Source organism: Hoplias malabaricus, chromosome 1, assembly GCF_029633855.1.
Source record: "Hoplias malabaricus isolate fHopMal1 chromosome 1, fHopMal1.hap1, whole genome shotgun sequence".
Classification (NCBI taxonomy): Eukaryota; Metazoa; Chordata; class Actinopteri; order Characiformes; family Erythrinidae; genus Hoplias; species Hoplias malabaricus.
Genome location: NC_089800.1, coordinates 11,989,828 through 12,008,812, shown reverse-complemented (window position 1 = coordinate 12,008,812; position 18,985 = coordinate 11,989,828). Strand labels below are relative to the sequence as shown.

The window sequence follows — 18,985 nt, the reverse complement described above, 5'->3', positions numbered from 1 at the left end:
AATGTGTAGATGTCAAAAAGTCACTACGAAGAAAAGGATAAAGACAGAAAAATTATAAAAGGTTCAAATCAAACAGAGAAGCTGCTGCTGTTACAAAAAGAATGTCTAAGACTGAAGGCAAGGACAAATATCCCTGCAGATTTCTTAAAAAAAAAAAGAAAAGAAAAGAAAAGAAAAGAAAATTAAAGCACATTCCTTGGAAATCATGGAAACTGTTCAGATTTATTTAAAGACATCTTCCAGTATAAATGGGGTTCTGTAACTTGTTAACATGTCCATGTCAGGTTTTTGTGCAAGAAGATATATTAGGGGATTTTTTTTTTCTTGGAAATATCTTGAAGAACAGAGGTGAGTTTTACGGGGTTTAATCAATGACTGAAAGTTAAATATAAGAAGGGTGGGTCCCTGACATTTGCAGAATAGATAGATAGAGGTGGATGAACACATTTAAATGTACAAAAGCCTTACATAGGCTCAAACAATAAACAGCTCTCTTTTCTAAGAATGTCCATTAAATACTGTTGTGTCATCATCTCACCATAGGGCACAGGCTTGGGGGCTTTGTGTAAATCTTTGTTCTGGTTTGGTCTCCTTGAAACACTGCATAATCGGAACAAACACAATCATTACCAAACACAATTATTCACTGTTTTTTTTTTTTATCTATCTTTTTTCCTTCTAAGAAACCATTGCTTTTGGCTGCCTGCGAGGAGCCTTGGCAGAGCACTCAAGTCGTTACACTTCAAAAACCTTTAATGGATTTGAGACACAAGGGTCACAAGGGGGTCCTCGTCACTTGTTGCCAAATACGAAGGCCTGGGCCTGCCTGGAGGCCCCTTTCTTTTGGTCTAAATGTCAAAAACAGACTGTACCCCCCTTATCACCCTCTGAAATAGTTTCCTCTCTGATGGATGCGAGCCGTACCCAGCCAGCAAAGATTCTAATAAGTGCCCTATTGTTAGCCAAGAGACAGAGGGAAACAGGGAAAGAAAGAGGGTGTGTGGTGTGAGAGAGGGAGGGAGAGCACGAGAGATGGTGCAAGAAAAGGATAGAAATCCATTTGTACTCCAGCCCTAGCTGTTTGCATGGAAAATAATGGCTTGAGTGTTAGGAGACAAGGGGGCCAGACAATACAACTACTGTTTGTTCTTCTCAAAGTTATTGAGAATGGGGTGAGGGGAGTGAAGTAGGGATGGGATGGAGGGAGAAAGGAGAAAGGGAGAGGTCGTCAGTGAACGGAGTTGGCCACTGTGAGCGGAGTGGGCATTAGCTTTTAGCCATTCGCTGAATTTGGTCAAGCTGTTTCTCACTTCTAGGCCACTTAAGGTTAACCAACTGGAGTGGAGAGAGGAGAGGTCAAACACTCAGGCCAGGTGAGTTTGCCTTTATTTTCTTTGGGAGAAGCAGCATGGGGTCTACCAGCAATGGAGGACATGGACCAATCATGATTTTCTTTCTTACAATCCACTTTGTGGGGTGGGGGTATGTCACTGAGTAAAAACCTTGACACTACTTATGCCTGACCATTACGTTTTACTCAAAAGGACTCGTCTTTAATCTTTATTCAAACAGATTATGATTTGAGATGTTAACCTGGGTTATATTGTTGTTAACATTGTTTTATATTCCATACTCTAAACATGAATTTGCTCATATGGACGATGCCTGTGAAGGGCAAAATGGGGAGGCAAACTCCTTGTATATGGTTGGAGTTCAGGGCGGCTTGGGGATGTGCATGAAGCCGAGCCCCTAATTGGGCAGGTAAATGCCAGAGAGGAAAAAGGTGGAAAAAAAGGTGTCCGTCACAGAAACGATGAGGCTAAGGGGTGTTTGGGCATGGTGCTACTCCCAAAATTTTGTTATAACTCCAAATAGTGTCAACTTAATGCCCAAATTGGAATGAAATCTCTTTTTAATGGAACCTCTTCATTCTTAATTTTTCCACAGCCTTCAATTTGTGACATTTTTATCAAGCAGTTGAAAACTTATTATTCAGACAAGGGCTCCCCAAATTGGTTAAATATATTCAAGCAATACATGTATTCCAAAGGTTACATTTATCCTTTGCTTCTTATGAAACTTTCTTTTACTAATACTTTTTTATTCAATAATTAAATCACTTTATATTTAAGTCTTTTAACAGGCCAGATTTGAGTTTCATTCTGATTAATTCTGTAAGATTTCACATTTATTCATAAAGATTTTATGTCAAAGCAGCTTTCTTGTATTTTGAAGTGTTTCCAATACTTTTACAATCAGATGTTTAGAAGTATACTGATCATTAAACTGACTGTGTCTTGTAGAAATACTGGGATAGTGACAAGCCATTTCAATTATGTTTACTGTGATTGGCTAAACAGGGAACAACGTGTTCTCCAGCTTGTATTGACTTGAATGAGTTTTTATAGAGACATGTAGTAAAATTAAATTGATAGTAGATTAGTGAGCTTACATTTTCCGGAAAAATACAACAGCATACACACACAGCAGACCTTCATGCTTTCTTTGTGGGCGTACCTTCCGAACAGAGTGAAATTAAATTGTATTTTCTTTTTTAACTACCTAACCATATTGTATGTACATCCAATGAGCACCTGAATGCATCATTAGATCCTCCGGTAGTTGAATACTTTAAAAACAGGTATTTTATTATATGAAAAGACAGGTAAAATATCAATTCAGACAGAAGAGTCAGACCTGTGGATGTTCTGTACATTCAGCTTGACCTTTCTCCTTTTCCTAAAAAAAAGCCTCTTCACACATCATTGAGCTGTTAATCACATCTCATCACTGAACGCTTCATTATCCAACATCACTCGACAGCTGCTGGGTCAATCAAATTAATCAGCTTAATCAAAATAAAGATGTTTTGTAGGCATAGAGGAGATTACAGGATGACAGCACGGTTTTTTGTATAGTGTTGAAAAGAGTTCTTTTAATAATACATTATAGAATCAAACGTTTTGACACTCAATAGCCCAAATATCTTCTCAGATCCAGGAGAGGACGCAGCTAGTACCATCTTTGCTGTAATAACAGCTTCTACCCTCCAGGGAGTAGAGGCTCTTCTACTGAGAAGGGTTTCCACTCGAAAGGGAATTGCTGTGAGGATCTGACAGCAGCCACAAGAACATTAATGAGTTCATGGACTAATTAAAGAATGATTTGTTTTGGATCACAAACATCACTCAAACATATCTGAATGCTGTTGGATGGCCCTCCACCACTCCAAAAAGCACATTGCTTAGCATTGGGAAAGTGACCTGTTAGCATTAGCATTAAAATTACGTTCTGTTCCACTCACATTGTCCAATTGATCAGCTTCACTGAATATACAGGAGTCATTTGTAGTTCATCTGTTCCTCTGCATACATCGTTAGGCTTGTTTCACCTGGTTTTCCAATGGTAAGGACCTCCACAAACCACCACAGAGCAGGTATTATTTGAGCAGTGGATCATTCTCAGTGCTCCAGTGACACTGACTTTGCGGTAGTGTGTTAGTGTGTCAGACACAGCAGTGCTGCTGGAGTTTGTAATCCCCAGTGTGAATTAGTGTCACTCCTGGGTTAGTCCCAAACAAAATCCAAACAAAAGTATCCAGCAAAACGTAAAATGTGCTGATTTTCTAACCAAAAATATGTTTACACATTCACTTGAGGAAACAAATGTAAATATATTTAACATATTGGAAAATATGCATCTAGAGATCTGAACTTAATTAATTGTAAATTCTGCAGCTGGGTGATGGTCTATGGAGAATGTGTTAATCCATTTTCCCTTGGAAAATCAACATGTAAATGTGACCAGTAGTGCCAAAATATCTGCATAAAAGCTGTCAGATTTTTGTGATTTCCAACTTTTCTTTGAAATCTGTGTGTTCAATCTCATCCGACAACAAATCTAAAGAAAAAGCTCTGGTATTCATATCTGGAGTTAATTGCTTTATGTTAGTGAGGAGTATGGGTGGTTACACAGTAAATATAAAGTGTCATTGCCCTTTGATGCACAAAGTAAACAACAGGTCCCAACATGAGCCCCCCAATGACCAATTAAACAGTGCTCAACTGCAGATGACTGTCTAGTTGCGGGACAGGAGTCTGGGGGGAAAAATAAGATAATTTACATTAAATGTGTCCCAAAAATGCACGAATAAACAAAGAATGTAGTTTGCTTTTTAGAATGATCTTGCCTTACACTATCTTCCGATTCTTAAACATTGGAAAACTGATTAACTATATCAACATTAATGCCCAAATAAATACAACCCCCAATTCTGTTTAATTACAAAAACATGTTTTATGCTATAAATATACATTTTATTTATTTTTTATTTAACGTTACACTTATACAGCGCCTTTCTAGAAACCCAAGGGCGCTTTACAATCAACACTCAATCCACACACACACACACTGGCGAGACATTTATTCCAAATTTGTTGCCTGCAACACCTCTCAAAATCTTTAGGGACAGGAGAAAGTTTACCCCCATGTTCCATCATTTTCCCATTTATAAACATTTAATAATCATTTGGGGGGAAAAAAAAGACGCCAATGGGTCCAGTTTTGGCAGCATATATTTCGGCCACTCTTGCATTGTACATGTCTGTACATGGCCATTTTTGTCATATTCTGCTCCACAACACTGAGACTTCTCCAGATTCCCTAAATATTTTGATAATACTTTGTGCTGTAGTGGGCGAAATACCTCAAATACCTACAACCACTCATAGCACTTTAACTGTTTTATTGTTTACTGGCACATTTTTGGCAAACTCAAAAGCCTTGACCCATCGTTCTGGGCAGAAGCCCAGTACCTACACATATACAATGACATTACTTTACAAAGTACATTACATATACAGAGGCATCTTTTTGTGACAGTCACAAAAAGAGCTGGTTTAACTGAAAATAAAAGTCCTTTAAGATTGCCACTGTTCTACAAAATTAGGGCAAATGTACAAATTACAAAATCTATACCAAATTACAAGTTTATCTACTGTCAAATCTCAAAGTAGTCATCTGCAAGAAACATAGATTTAAATGTTAAAGTTTTAGGAAACATAGTGGGAAATGTAGTACATAATGAAATATGTTAATATAAATAAATAATAATCATTTCCAAGTCTATATAGACAAGAGAATATATAGACTTGGCTATGATTTTTAGCCATGCTTCATAGCTTTTGCTTAATGTATTCAGCAGGATAACTGGCCTGGGGAAATATCAAATTTATTACAAAGATTCAGAAAGCACAATGGCATAAAAACAAGTGGCAGCAGAGTATAAATCTATGTATAGAGTGTTATAATGTGCTAGCTTGAAGCTATGTATAGGCTTGGCCATGGCAATATATAAGGTGTTTGCAAGCATTCTGAGCCATGGGTGGTCTGCGTTTACTTGTGGCTGATGCATTGTTTCTGAAGAATGGATGTCAAGTGCTGAGCTATGTGTGCAATGAACACAGTGCTTTGAGGATTGCAGATTGACATGAAAATAAAGCTTTGCGCTTTACTGTGACTTGATTTCCAGCTCCAATATTGTTTTTTTTTTTCCTTTGCATTTTGACATTTCACTATCTGGCTATTGAAGGATTCAGTAGTAGGGGTCAAAGAAAATTCTTGGACAACAAAAGGAGTGGCTTACAATAAACATAATTTGCTTTTAGGTATTATTCAGCACTCTTTGAAACATTTAAAAAGAACAAAAAAAAAAGATTATTCTTATTCTTATTCTAATTATGGCTTATTTAAAAAAAAAAAAAGTGTTTCTCTTACGGTGCTTACATACTTTAGAAAGTATCCTCAGCAGCAGAAAATGTCAAACAGAGAATACTAGATTTAGGCTTCCTCTCTGAGACTGAAATATCAAAACTTAACTGAAGAACAAAGATAAAATCCTATTAATGGATGTTATTTTCTGCAACAGCCCTTATTCTGAAACATTACTAAATGTTTAGGTTATTTTAGGTATATTTAGTCAATCCACCTAGCGATGTGTGTTTCTGGGCCGTAGGAGGAAACCAGAATACTCGGAGGAAACCCATGCAGACACAAGGAGAACACACCAAACACCTCACAGACCTCACAGAGTCACCTGGAGCGTGACTCGAACCCACTACCACAGGACCCTGCAGCTTTCTGACCGCAACATTGTTGTGCCACCACTGTGATACATGCAAAAGAGATATATTATATTAATGCATTTATTTATTTATTTGGCTCCTAGAATTCATTAGGCCTTCTCTGAGGACTCTAAACCATGTGAGTTTCCCAATGAAAATGGACCCTTGCAATAATATTGCTTTCAAGTTCATGGACAGCGGTAGTTCACGCCAGCAACACTTTAACTTTGCTTGCAGGTGTTTGCTTGCTCCAAAATCTCTGCCCAACATTTTCAGCACTTTCCTACTCGCTTATCTCCAGAGCCTGAGGTGGACGGCTAATGTGATGTGAGGTGCTGACAGCAGATTGGGTGTAAGTAACATTAGTGCTCCATAGCTTTACCCTGTGGCACTCGACTGTGGTGTTTGGCAGCCTTATGAGAGCTCGTCATTAGCTCACGATTCACTGGCCACTAATTGGAATGTCAGTCCAGTGCCAGGCCGGATACAAGCACACTTCCCCAAGACTTGCTCAGCCACAAACACACACACGCACACACACACCCTCATTTCTAAAGCAAATTGAATTTCAAAGAGGAAATTGGGCATCAGTAATTGATTTTTATCGTCGTGACATGGCGCAAAAGGGCCTTGACTGGCAGCTTACATCCACGAAGATGAAAACAGTCGTAATTACCCGGTCATCAGAACTTGACTAATTGCAAAGCCTATAACACCCAGATCAGTTCAAGCCCCTTCATAAGTATTAGCAAAGCTATCATACAAGAAAAGAAGCACAGATACTGCTAGTTCTGTTGTTCATAGTTCTGATATCCCTAGGATTGCCTCTACTAGTTTATAATAATATTCTTCCTCAGGAGTGTCATTCACTTGAACAAACATTGGTGACAATGGGCTATTACAGACAATATACACTGTGTGACCAAACATTTGATGCCCAAACATTTTTGGAGCAGCACCCCAGCAGCCTGACATCACTATGCTCAATACCAAGCTTTGGTTAGGGAAGTATTAGGTGTACAATTTAAGTAAAATGGCAAACATCAAGGAAAAAGCAAAAGCATGTGCATTGACTTGTTCTGTTCTTCAGGATAATACTGTATCCAAAAGTACATGTGAGTTTTGGTTTAAACACATTAAAGATTTGAATGCTAGTGTTGATGAACATTATTAACATGCTATTAACATGCTTTAATAGTTGTATGTATACCTATTTATTATATTTACTTTTTAATAAAATGACTTGTTTGTATTTAATAGATTGGCAATTATTAAAAAATAATTGTCCGTTTTTAAATTTTCCAACAGTTGCTACAAAAGACTAAAGAGATTGTTGGAATTTTTAATTACATTTACATATTACACGAAAATGCTTTAAAACAAATTTGTACACCTATATACCCTCCCGCCTTGTACCTAAGGAATTCCAGGTTGGCTCCGAACCCACCGCAACCCTGAACTAGATAAGTGGATACAGACAAAAAATGAATCAATGAATGACTGAATATAGACCCTACTGGCCTGTGCAACTGCATTCTCTGAAAACAGCTCCATTCAGTGTGATATGGGATGAGTTGGAGTGACTTTGTGAAACAGAACTAATTATACAACGCCAGCATTTGACCTCATGGCTGAAAGCCAAACCTTTACGCAAAAGTTACAGCATCTAATATAATGCTGCCTTTCCTGCAGAGTAGAAGCTGTAACGGCGTCAGAAGTGAAATACACAAATTGTATGAGCAGACTCATACTAAATCTGGGATATATTCTGTGAAAGTTTTTGGACACCTGTTAACATGCTCCATGCTCGTTCTGTTATTCAGAGACTTATAATTGCTGCTACCACTTAGATGCATGAAAATGAATAATGACCCATCTCTCTGGAGTGCCATCCACTTGAACAAACTTTGGTGGCAGAGGACTTTTAAGGATAATATACATCCTGCAAGAACTCATTTGTCTTAAGAAGAAATTTGCCAGTGATTTGAATGCATGGTGCATGCTTGTGTGTGTGCGCGTGTATGTATGTGTGGAGAAAATGATGAAGTAGTAGTCCGAGGTAAGACGTGCTCTTTTATCTGATGTAATAAAAGAGGGAAGGTGCAGTCCTTGGCTCAGTCGAGCAAAGTCAAATGTGTCGCATTGACATGATTAATGATTTTAATAGATATTTTTGGTGCGAGTGTTTTAAAGCAGAATGTCAGAAAGACTTGATAATACCCCTGGTGACAGGCAGAAAGGTTTTGATATTTCCCAATAATTGTTTGAGGTTCCAGTGGTCATTGGCTGTGGGAGATAATTAACTTTGAAAGAGTATCCAGTGTTGGAGGCCACACGCTGGCCTTTGATTTGAAGAATGCAGTGATAGGAAGGTCACTCTGGACAAAGTTTGCTTGAAGAACTTCATATCTCTGCACTAATTTAATTCATGCATCATTAAATCACAGTTTTTTTTGTGTGTTTTTTTTTTTTAATGAAGGTCTTGTACAAAGGCATGTGACAGTGCTGTTATTATATTAATATTATAATTCATTGTTTCTGTTGACCCTTTATTGATGACATACTCAGAAAATAGAAAAAGTATCTGACATTTAATGATGATGATAATAATATCAATAACATCAATAATAAAAAAAGAGATTCAATGCTTTGCTCTAACAACATTAAATAACAAATAACTTCTGAAATGTTCCCAAGAAGGTTTTTTAAAGCAAATACTGCATTTCTGTATAAGTGAGCTATGCTGTAAAACTCTCTCAGGATACCAAGTCTTTGTGAGGCAGTGACATTGCTCCATAAGTCAAGTCAGTACTGTGGCAGGAACATCTGCCACCCTGGGAGTTAGCCCTGGTTACCATACCAACAGTGTGCTATAGGATCCGGCTGGTATCTGTGCTAATGGTATTCCGGTCTAAGTGTGTGTAGTGTGTATGTGTGTGTAATGTCAACCTGCTGCAGGCCACTTCTCATTCAAAATCAATCAATGTGGAGGAAATCATTCTTGTTGCTGTTATTATGACCAGAGGTTTCAGTACAGTCCTCTGGGAAGCTCAGCTGCTTTAGACTTTCATTCTTCCCTACATTTAGATATAGCTGAGTCTGGAAATCCAGTGCTGGAGAATATCTGTCCCATTTGTTAGAATATCTGTTAGAAAACACTATGGGAAAATTAACCATGTGGATAGGTTGGTTGTCCCTAAGGAGAAGTTTGAACTTTTATTAAACTGATTTACAAAAATGCTCCCCCCGTGTCCGAGTGGGTTTCCTCCGGGTGCTCTGATTTCCTCCAACAGTCCAAAAACACACATTGGCAGGTGGATTGGTGACTCAAAAGTGTCCGTAGGTGTGAGTGTGTAAGTGAATATGTGAGTGTGTGTTGCCCTGTGAAGGACTGGCGCTCCCTCCAGGGTGTATTCCCACCTTGTGCCCAATGATTCCAGGTAGGTTCTGGACCCACCGCGACCCTAAACTGGATAAGCGCTTACAGATAATGAATTAATTAATTAATTAAATACACTAACTTTTAGGGCAAAACCCATTTTTAACCTATTTCTTTTTTTCTATATCACATATTCTCTACTGAAAATACAAAACAAAAAAAAGTCACTTGTATCTACACTCATTGTTCATTTTATCAGCTCCACTGATCATACAAAAGAACTTTGTCATATCCACACTGTGGATATTTTAGTTGGAGGAGGATGCTGAGTCCAGCAGTGACACCGTGGGCTTTAAAATCTCTAGCACGACTGCTGTGTCTGATCCATTCGTACCAATACAACACACACAACACCACCACCACCAGGTCAGTGTCACTGCCAGGCTGAGAATGATCCACCACCCAATCAAACCTGCTGTGTGCTGGTCCTGACCATTGAAAACTGGTTGAAATGGGGATAAGAACGTATGCAGAGAAACAGGTGAACAACAGATTGTAACTGTAGAGAGAAGGAAGGTGTTCCTAATCCTAATCTGACAAATCACATTCTTACCTCAGTGAAAGATTTTGTTGCAGTACACTTCTCAGAGCTGTAGATTCCAACATCCTGCCATAAAATACAAAACATATGGAGAAGCCTCTTTCTTTTATTATACACTTAGTCTGTTGAAAGTACTCTCTAAATAAAGTTTATGTTGTTATTAAACCTGCATTTTTATAATTGTTTACTTGTTCATTTACTGAATACAGCATATTGAACAGATTCTATATACACACACACACGCATATATTAACATATAAACATATGCTTGCACAGCTGATGAAGGACCTTTACCCAAAGCATCCTATTTTTTTTGGAAACATTGTTTAATACTTACTTTACAACATACAAATTTTACTACATTTTATCTACAACTCCTCAGTTCTCTCTCAAACTCTCAGTTACCCCCTCGAAAACCTTTTCTATATAATATCTAGAAGATGTTTTATCTAATGTTCACCTATAAAATCTAAATTTAATTTGACCAGGGGTGCCCACACATTTGCATAAAGCTGTAATTTTGTATACAGCTGTAATAAGGGACTTTTCCTCTGTAAAACTCTGCAGTGCTTTTCTCTTTGAATAGAGTGATTTAATTAAGGCTTTCCATTCAGCAGCTGGAGAACTTCATGTCTCAATAAATAGATTCGACTGAAAACGGCCCCCCCACAGACAATGCATGTTGTTGTCTCATAAATTCTGGGTAATGCCTTGGGAAACTCTTCTAATTTGGGTCTCGGATTTGACTGAGCCAGTCATTTGGTTCCTGGAACCCTTCAAAGTGCCCCAGAAATTGGCTTCTAGTTTTTATTGGCAATATATTTCTCCTGTGATTTCTTGGTCAAGAAATTGCGAAATTTTGAGCCATTTCTGTATTTTACCATGAGAACTCAGTCATTCTATACCCAGTGATACCTCAGGCATCTGAGGTCTTCCGCCTCTCCACACCACTTTGAAACAGAGCAGATGTGGGCTTATAGTGTTCTCCTCTAAGTATGCTAAACTGTGGAATTGTGCTAGGAGTCATTTGAAAAGTGGCGCTTAATTGTTTCGCATTCCTCAGAGGAAGCTTGAAGCTTTTGCCGTTTGGTAGCATTATGTGATCGATGTGTAAGTTCAATCTACTGCATAATAATGTGTAAAATAAATGTTAAAAATAATTATTATTTTTTATATTTATAAACCACAGAATGAAGTCCGATGTGACATTCTCCCAGTCAACACCCTCTTCGAGCATTTCCATGAACAACCCCAGTGTTTGGACGGAAAATTAAGCAGCTCCAGGGCTCTGACCACAACATCTGGAAAAAGGGCAAGAGCTAGAGACGGGAAGTTGTCAAACAATGGATTGCTGTTGTGTTCTACCAGTGTTCATCATGATCTCCATCATGCCTACTGTGGTGGGGAGTGAGCTAAGTATGTCCAGACAAGAAGAAAGTGATGTAACCAGGCCCAGAGCCAAACGAGGCTGGACCTGGAAGCAGCTGTTTGTTGAGGAAGAGGATCCCACACCAAAAATAATTGGTCAGGTAAAACATATTGAAAGGAGTGTCAGTTATTGAACTACTCAAGATTATTTTCATTTGGGTGTATATTGGAGTGGACACTATTTAAAAACTGAAGCAACACTGCTGTGTCTGATCCACTTATACAAGGCCAACACATACTAACACATCACCACCACATATACATAAATGAAATATCCTCTGCTTGGTTTTCCCTCTCTTAGCTGAAATCAACATATGACTCGGGAGACTTGTCCATTAGATACATTCTGTCTGGAGAAGGAGCCGGAGAGATCTTCACCATCGACAAGTACACCGGTGATATCCATAGTCTAAAAAGCGTGGACAGAGAAGAGAAGGCCTTCTATGTCCTACAAGCTCAAGCTTTTGACGTCAAGACTGGCCAGCCAGTGGAGCCTGAGTCTGAGTTTATCATCAAAGTCAAGGATATCAATGACAATGCCCCAGAGTTCATAAATGAGCCCTATGTGTCCAGTATTCCTGAGATGAGTCCAGTGGGTAAGGCTGCCTCTACCTCAAAGAGCTATTCATCTTCTGCATGTGCACTGAAGACTAAATAAAGAATATGTGAAATAGTGCTTTAGCTGAGTTAGTTGAGGAATATAAGAACAAGTAGCTTAATGTTCACCTGCTAAGATCCAGTTTCTGTATATAGAATATCCATTAGAAAATCAATTAGTATTACTTAGTTTCAGCATAATTCAATCAGTAAGAGATAAACAAATCCTTTGCATACCTTTTTAACTACATTAATAAATTACAAGTCAAAATGTTTGCAGACACTGAATATAATGGATGGATTTGGTTAATTTAGGGTGTGCCTATGTAATTGTGCATGCACAGCTGGTACAACATCGCAATCCAATGAAAAACATGCATCTCAAAAAATAACTTTATAGGAGAACAAAAAACAAGAAGAAGAAGAAGAAGAAAAGTTTGTGGTCCAGAACTGTCCAACATCAGTACCTGACTTCACCAATGTTCTTGTGGCTGGATACCCTCAAATTCTCACAGCATTAAATCAGCATCTAGTCCCAGAAATCCTTCCTAGAAAAGTAGAAACTGCAGAGAAGAGGGACAAGCTTCATACTGATAGCCTTGCTTTCAGAGGAACAGATTGCAGACGGTCTAAGTGACATTTGTGTTGTTTATACTCTTTCACTCCTTTTGATAGTTTCTGAAACGGAAATAATATTTTAGCTTTTATATTTCTTTTGCCATATCATTTTCCACATTTTTTCTCTCCTGCTGTGTCTTTGCTAAGATGCCCAGGCTTTTTCTCTGTGAAGGGGAGGCTTCTGCCACTTAAAAAGTATTGGTTTGAGATATGACACCCTCCTGAATCCATGGGAATATGATTTATTTCTGCCTAAATATTGTTATCATTACTATTGCCTTTTTATTGCACGCACATTACCATTTCAATTTGTACGTAATCTGTTTCGGCTGCATAATGTCTTTATTGCAATAAATCATACTGCAGGGAAGGAATGGAAAACTATAAGAGCGAAGGGGGGGGGGGTGGAGAGAGAGAGAGAGAGAGAGAGAGAGAGAGAGAGAGAGAGAGAGAGAGAGGTGAAAAGAAATAAAATTGGATACAGAAATAAGGAAAGCCTTATGCTGGAGAATACTGTGTTAGAACCTATTCAGAGAGGGAGAGAGAGACATTCACAGGAGGAGGGAGGGAGGGAGAGAGAGAGACATTCAGAGAAGGAGGGAGGGAGAGAGAGATTAACAGAAGGAGGGAGAGAGAGAGAGAGAGAGAGAGAGAGAAAGAGAGAGAGAAAACACAGAGCGTGAGATAAAAGAGCAAGATCAGCCTGAAAACAACAGAGAAACAGAGAATCACAGAGATGGACTGACTGGCAGAGAAGTTGAAAGAGAAAGAGATAAAGAAGATTGAGAAAGGAGACATGAAAAGGATGTGAAAACAGAGATTAAAAAATGTGGTAGAATGATAATGAAGAATAAGGGGACAAAAGATAAGTCTGTGTGTGTGTGTGCGTGAGAGAGAGAGGTGAGAATAGAAAGAATCGAGATATGTCACAGGGGCTCTGGAACTGTCATGATCTTCTACAATGCGGCTTATACACACAAATATGTTTCTGTGAATTGTGGGGACATTACCTAGAGTTCCATTCATTTTGTGGAACATTTACCTTAACCACAACCTAATCTTAAAAATCTTGTTACCATAAAAATTAAATTATTCACATGGCAAAGAATAGTTTGAGGACCCAACACGGATAAGAGGTACTTACAATGTGTGTGCATAAACAACACACTATTTACATGAGTCAAACTGTAGTGTTGACGGTGAATGTTGCCCTCTCTTTCCTTGCTCAGGGACCAAAGTAGTCCAGGTGACAGCCATAGATGCTGATGACCCCATGTCTGGGAATAATGCCAAACTCATCTACTCCATCCTGCAAGGAGAGCCCTACTTTTCAGTAGAACCAAAAACAGGTAGAGTTCTAATTATTATGCTCCCTTTAAGCTGCACTACAGTGATAATGCTCTTTAATGGAATATTTATTCATTTATAAACAAATCAGAAAATTGATCTGTTTATCAGATTTACATTTTACGTCAAATGTCACTCCATTTAAAATGTAGGATTACTTATTAATATGAAATATGAAATATAGTTGAGGAAAAAGTTCCCTCTACAAACAAACAATTGAGTTTAAAAATACAAATCCATTCATGTTTTACAAAGTAAATGTAACTACTATTAATGTCTTTAAAACAATGGGTATATCTGTATTTTTGACAGCAAAAATGTCAATCAAAAACTTTAGCTAATTTTGGCAACTGAAACTAAATCCACTATTACGCTAGCTAGCATTTTAACTATCAAAACTACACACTACGTAACAGTTTCAAGTTATTTGCCATTTTTTTTATTTTAACACCTGATACATTCATTATCAGGGATTTGTGTCTATAAAGGCTTATTTAAAACAGTATATTACCTAGAGCCAATGTGAGTTGTTGTATTAGCTTTCTGTTGCATAAGCTTTGATTACTTGTTAGCTACATTAGTATTTTCGCACCAGTCTAGAACTAAAACCATATGGATTAACTAACTAAAAACACTGGTAAGGTTTTTCATCTAAATAACTTTCATTTCTAATATATTTCCATGGTCCTTTGTTTTTAAATAAATCTATTCATCTGTCAAATGCAAGGCATTTCCATGTTCAAAAAGGCATCCTCAAAGTCATCTGTTTCAATTTTTTAAATGTGGGTTTACTGTATTGAACGCATTCTCTTACTTGTACTCTTCTAAGGCATAATCGTGACATCATGGCAAAATATGGACAGAGAAGCGAGTGAGACGTATCTGGTGGTGGTTGAAGTGAAGGATAAGCTTGGATTTCCTGGAGCATACAGCGCTTCGACCACAGTGACAGTGACCCTCTCTGATGTCAATGACAATGGCCCTACCTTTCAACACAGTGAGTCACAACTAAGATTGCAGTGTTCTCTTAAGGTCAACTTCCTCAATGCTAAGAGCCTACCAGAGGCGTGTAAAGCTCAACCCTGTCCCAGCAGGCGTTGTGAAGCTGTACTATATTGTTCTCTGGAGTGAAGTGGCACCATTCAATACATCTAAATTGTTGTGGAGAATTTATGATAAAAAAACTGTTTTCCAGCATCAGTATCTGTACATACGTCCTCAAATCCTCACAGCCATGTTTAAACATATAGTAGAAAAACATTTTTTAGAGTCGTAGAAATGTTTTACTGTAGGAAAGGGAACAGACCTACAGATGTAGATGTTTTAATAATGTATAAAGAAATGAAAGATGAACAAGTGGCTGTAGAGTGTATACCATGTTGCCAAAAAAGTATATACACCCATAGAGTCATTATGGCTTCAAATCCAATATTCCCTCAGTGTGTCATGTTTTACACTTTTAGAAAGGGTGCAAAATTCTTCAGAAAATCAAGGACACCGCAGATTCGATTAGAATTTTCAGTCAATTTCACCTCTGATTTGATTTGTGGAGAGCTTAGAAGGGTGGTACAAAGCTTAGTCTGAACTTGACCCATGGTTCAACTAGTATCTCCGTTGTTATTCTCTTTGAATCTACGTTTCCATGCTGTAGTTCTAAATATTTGAGCACAGAGTTCCTCTTTCAGATTGTGGTCCGATGTGTCTGCCCTCAGTTCTTGGTGGAACATTCTGTTTCTTTGATCCACTCTTTAAACTATTAAAGCTGGATCCCATGACTCAGCATGAATAAAAGGAACTTTCTAGAAGAGCTGGCTTTGAGGTGGACAAGAAAGAAAGCAGCACTTAGTTATGCACCTTCCATCTGAAAGAGAGGTAGAGGAATGACTGTTGAAGAACGTGTTTGAGAGAGGGTCCAAAAGGTCCTTAAAGGTGCACTATTTGTGTGTCCAAAACTGTTCTCCATTTACTATATAGTACACTATTTTGTGGGTCCGCCATTTTGTAGAAGTGTCTGAAAGCATTAGTGGACAATTTTCTGTGCACTCAAACAATTCCACAATGCACCACCAAAGGTAGTGTACAAACCAAAGGCTCTATTCTCCATACTACATGTCAGTTTTGAAGCCGTAATATTAAGGTAAAAACATTACATAATGTTAATTTAAGTTAAATTCCTATCTCTTCAGCAGCAAAAATGGAAAACCCTAGCTTTAATATAGATACCTCCACCTATTTTTCAGGAAGTAAGTCTGTCTGATATAGTGTGCCCTATTCCCATCACAATTCCTTATTGCTGATTTAATCAGGTTGTCTGACGCGCTGAAATGTTTCTTTAGCTGATTGTTGGTTTGGATTTTCTTTGCCGACTTGGTTCTTTCTTGACTGCAAACCTCCAGTGGGCTGGGTTTGATGCTGAAGTTCAAGCACATCTGTGTCCATCACCATAGTTACCGCTGATAGGCTCCAGGTGAGCGCAAGACTCTGTGTCCTCCAGCATTTCCCCTTCAACTTTGAGCCGCTTGTTTGTAAAGTACAGCACCCTGTGTGCAGCTCCTGTGTGGAACGGGAGTGTACTTTATTATTTACACTAACACCTCAGCCCAGTCAATGTTATTTTCTTTACTTTTTTCAGATCATATTGGAAATATGGTGTTTGTTTTTATTTTGAGAGAACATATTTTGTTTTTTTCTAGTCTCCATACAGTTTTGCTTTGCTTTAATGCACAAGAAATAGTCCCATGCCTCATTTAGAAAGCAGGCAGCACAGAAATGTACGGAACAAACTGTTAAGTTCAGACTGCAGTCCTCAGGGAAGCTGGATAAAACAAACTTCAGCCACGTGCTTCTGATGTCTGGATCCTGATGAAGGGTACACTGGCTTCCCGACAACCAGTAACAGCAAGATATTTAATCACTTCCTCCATATCTTCCACTCCAATTACCCTTCTACAAACAGTCTGCATTAACATTAATACTAACACTTCAACTGAAATGGGCAGATGTATGTAAATGTTTTCACAGCTGTGACCTCAGAACCATGATCAAATCAAAAGTGTTTTTGCAGCTTATTTTTCATTTATAAACTGCCTGCGCTGGGGAGTACATGTTATGCTTTGAAGCCTCACTGTTGAAATAAATCTATGCATTTTTCAAATCAGGAAGGGAAATGGTTCTCAATTATATAGGTATATTATATGCCGCCTGTTCCAACTAGATACCAAATGGCGCCTTTTCCCCTGCATGGAAACCTACTTGACTCGATTCTGCTCTTTTCCCTTTTCCACTAGCCAAATCTGGAGCCTGGTCTCTGGAACCGGGTACTTTGTCAGTCCCTGCTCTCACCTGGTTGGAAGTGAGCCGAGTAGATACTAAATGTGATGAGTAAATCTTGCAGAGAACTAATTGACCAGACCTCTGCACAAACTCGACGCTTGTATAAGCTCCAAGTTACAGCAGCGGTCACATGTGTTTTAACCCAACTCACAAAATCAGCTCATAAAATGACACTGTCATGTTTTGACGAGGTTCAAACGCTCCTTGGATTGGTGGCCAACACAAACTCCAACAAGAGCTGGACGTGCAACAAGGAAAACTCTGATAACCAGTGAGAACTGTGGTATGGAGCCATGTTGAGTCCAAAAAACAAAAACAACACTTGAATATACGAGTCAACAGCACCTAACGTTACCACAGTCATTTTTGTTATCACAGCTTACAGATGGCATTAGAGAACCAGTTTTGCAACATCACTGGCTAAATTTTGTAGGGGTGGTAGTGAAAAAGCGTGTTGAGCCGTGCTGAGCCAATTTGAGTAAAGCTGAGCAGATGCCTGCAGTACTGGAAAGCACCATAAGTCCCCTCAGTCACACAGTGCTACCAAGCTGGGAGGGTCATCACATTCTTTCAAACAGCTATTTTGAAAAGACCAAATGGTCAGCTCATCATGCTTGGAAGAGAACTATTGTGTTAAGTCACCTAACCTCTGTTGGTTAACACTGTACTAGGTCCTAGAACTTGACGCATACATATGTTTCTACAAGACCATTCTCAGTAGTTGTATAAAATGGATGAGACATATTTCTGTCAATATTACACATGCATGAGTAACAGCAAATGTCAAAATTGCTTCCTCTCTTTCCCCAGTGAGTGACTATTATGTTTGTAAAGAGGATTTATTTCCAAGTCCAGTGGGGGATGAGAGATTTATTATGTTTTACTTAGGTTAAAAAAAAACTTTAAATCATAAATTATGTTTGTACAAATGTTACAAATGTTTTGAGTACTTTTAGTCATGTTTATGGATTTTGCAATCCCTTGAACTATAGGGAGACCCAAACGGTGCAAAGCTACACTGCTGTCAACAACAACAATCACTGGATTAGGAATCACTACCTTGTATCTACACTCACTGTGTGTTTTATCAGCTCCACTGACCATCAAGGAGCACTTTGTAGTTCTACAACTACAGACTGTAGGTCACCTGTTCCAGTGCATACTTTCTTATCCCCATTTCGCCCTGTTAATCAATGGTCAAGACCCCCAAAGGACCACCATGGAGCAGGTATGATTCGGGTGGTGAATCATTTTCAGTGCTGCAGCAACACTGACGGTGGTGATGTGTTTGTGCATACTGTGCTGGTACAAGTAGATCAGACACAGCAGTACTACTAGAGTAGCCCCTCAGTGTCACTGCTGGATTGAGAACAGTCCAACAACCAAAAATATCCATGCAACAGCGTCCTGTGTCCATTGATGGACTAGAGGACAACCAACACACACTGTGCAGCAACAGATGAGCTACACACAATATCACTCCATCAATATGTCAGTGCCACTGCAACGATGAGAATGATCCAAAACCCAAATTATACCTGCTCTATGGTGATCCTGACC

At 38.6% G+C, this 18,985-nt stretch overlaps 1 protein-coding gene across 2 annotated transcripts in view; it reads left to right on the top strand.

Moving 5' to 3' along the window:
- Window positions 1-1,249: 1,249 nt before the first annotated feature.
- cdh19 (cadherin 19, type 2) overlaps window positions 1,250-18,985 on the top strand; it is a 37,686-nt gene continuing 19,950 nt past the window's right edge. For both annotated transcript variants that reach the window (XM_066646780.1, XM_066646781.1), the window contains exons 1-5: window positions 1,250-1,373; window positions 11,292-11,631; window positions 11,832-12,126; window positions 13,975-14,094; window positions 14,922-15,089. In XM_066646780.1, coding sequence (XP_066502877.1) covers window positions 11,446-11,631; window positions 11,832-12,126; window positions 13,975-14,094; window positions 14,922-15,089 — 769 coding nt within the window. In that variant the 5' untranslated portion in view covers window positions 1,250-1,373; window positions 11,292-11,445. The remainder of the gene's footprint in view (window positions 1,374-11,291; window positions 11,632-11,831; window positions 12,127-13,974; window positions 14,095-14,921; window positions 15,090-18,985) is intronic.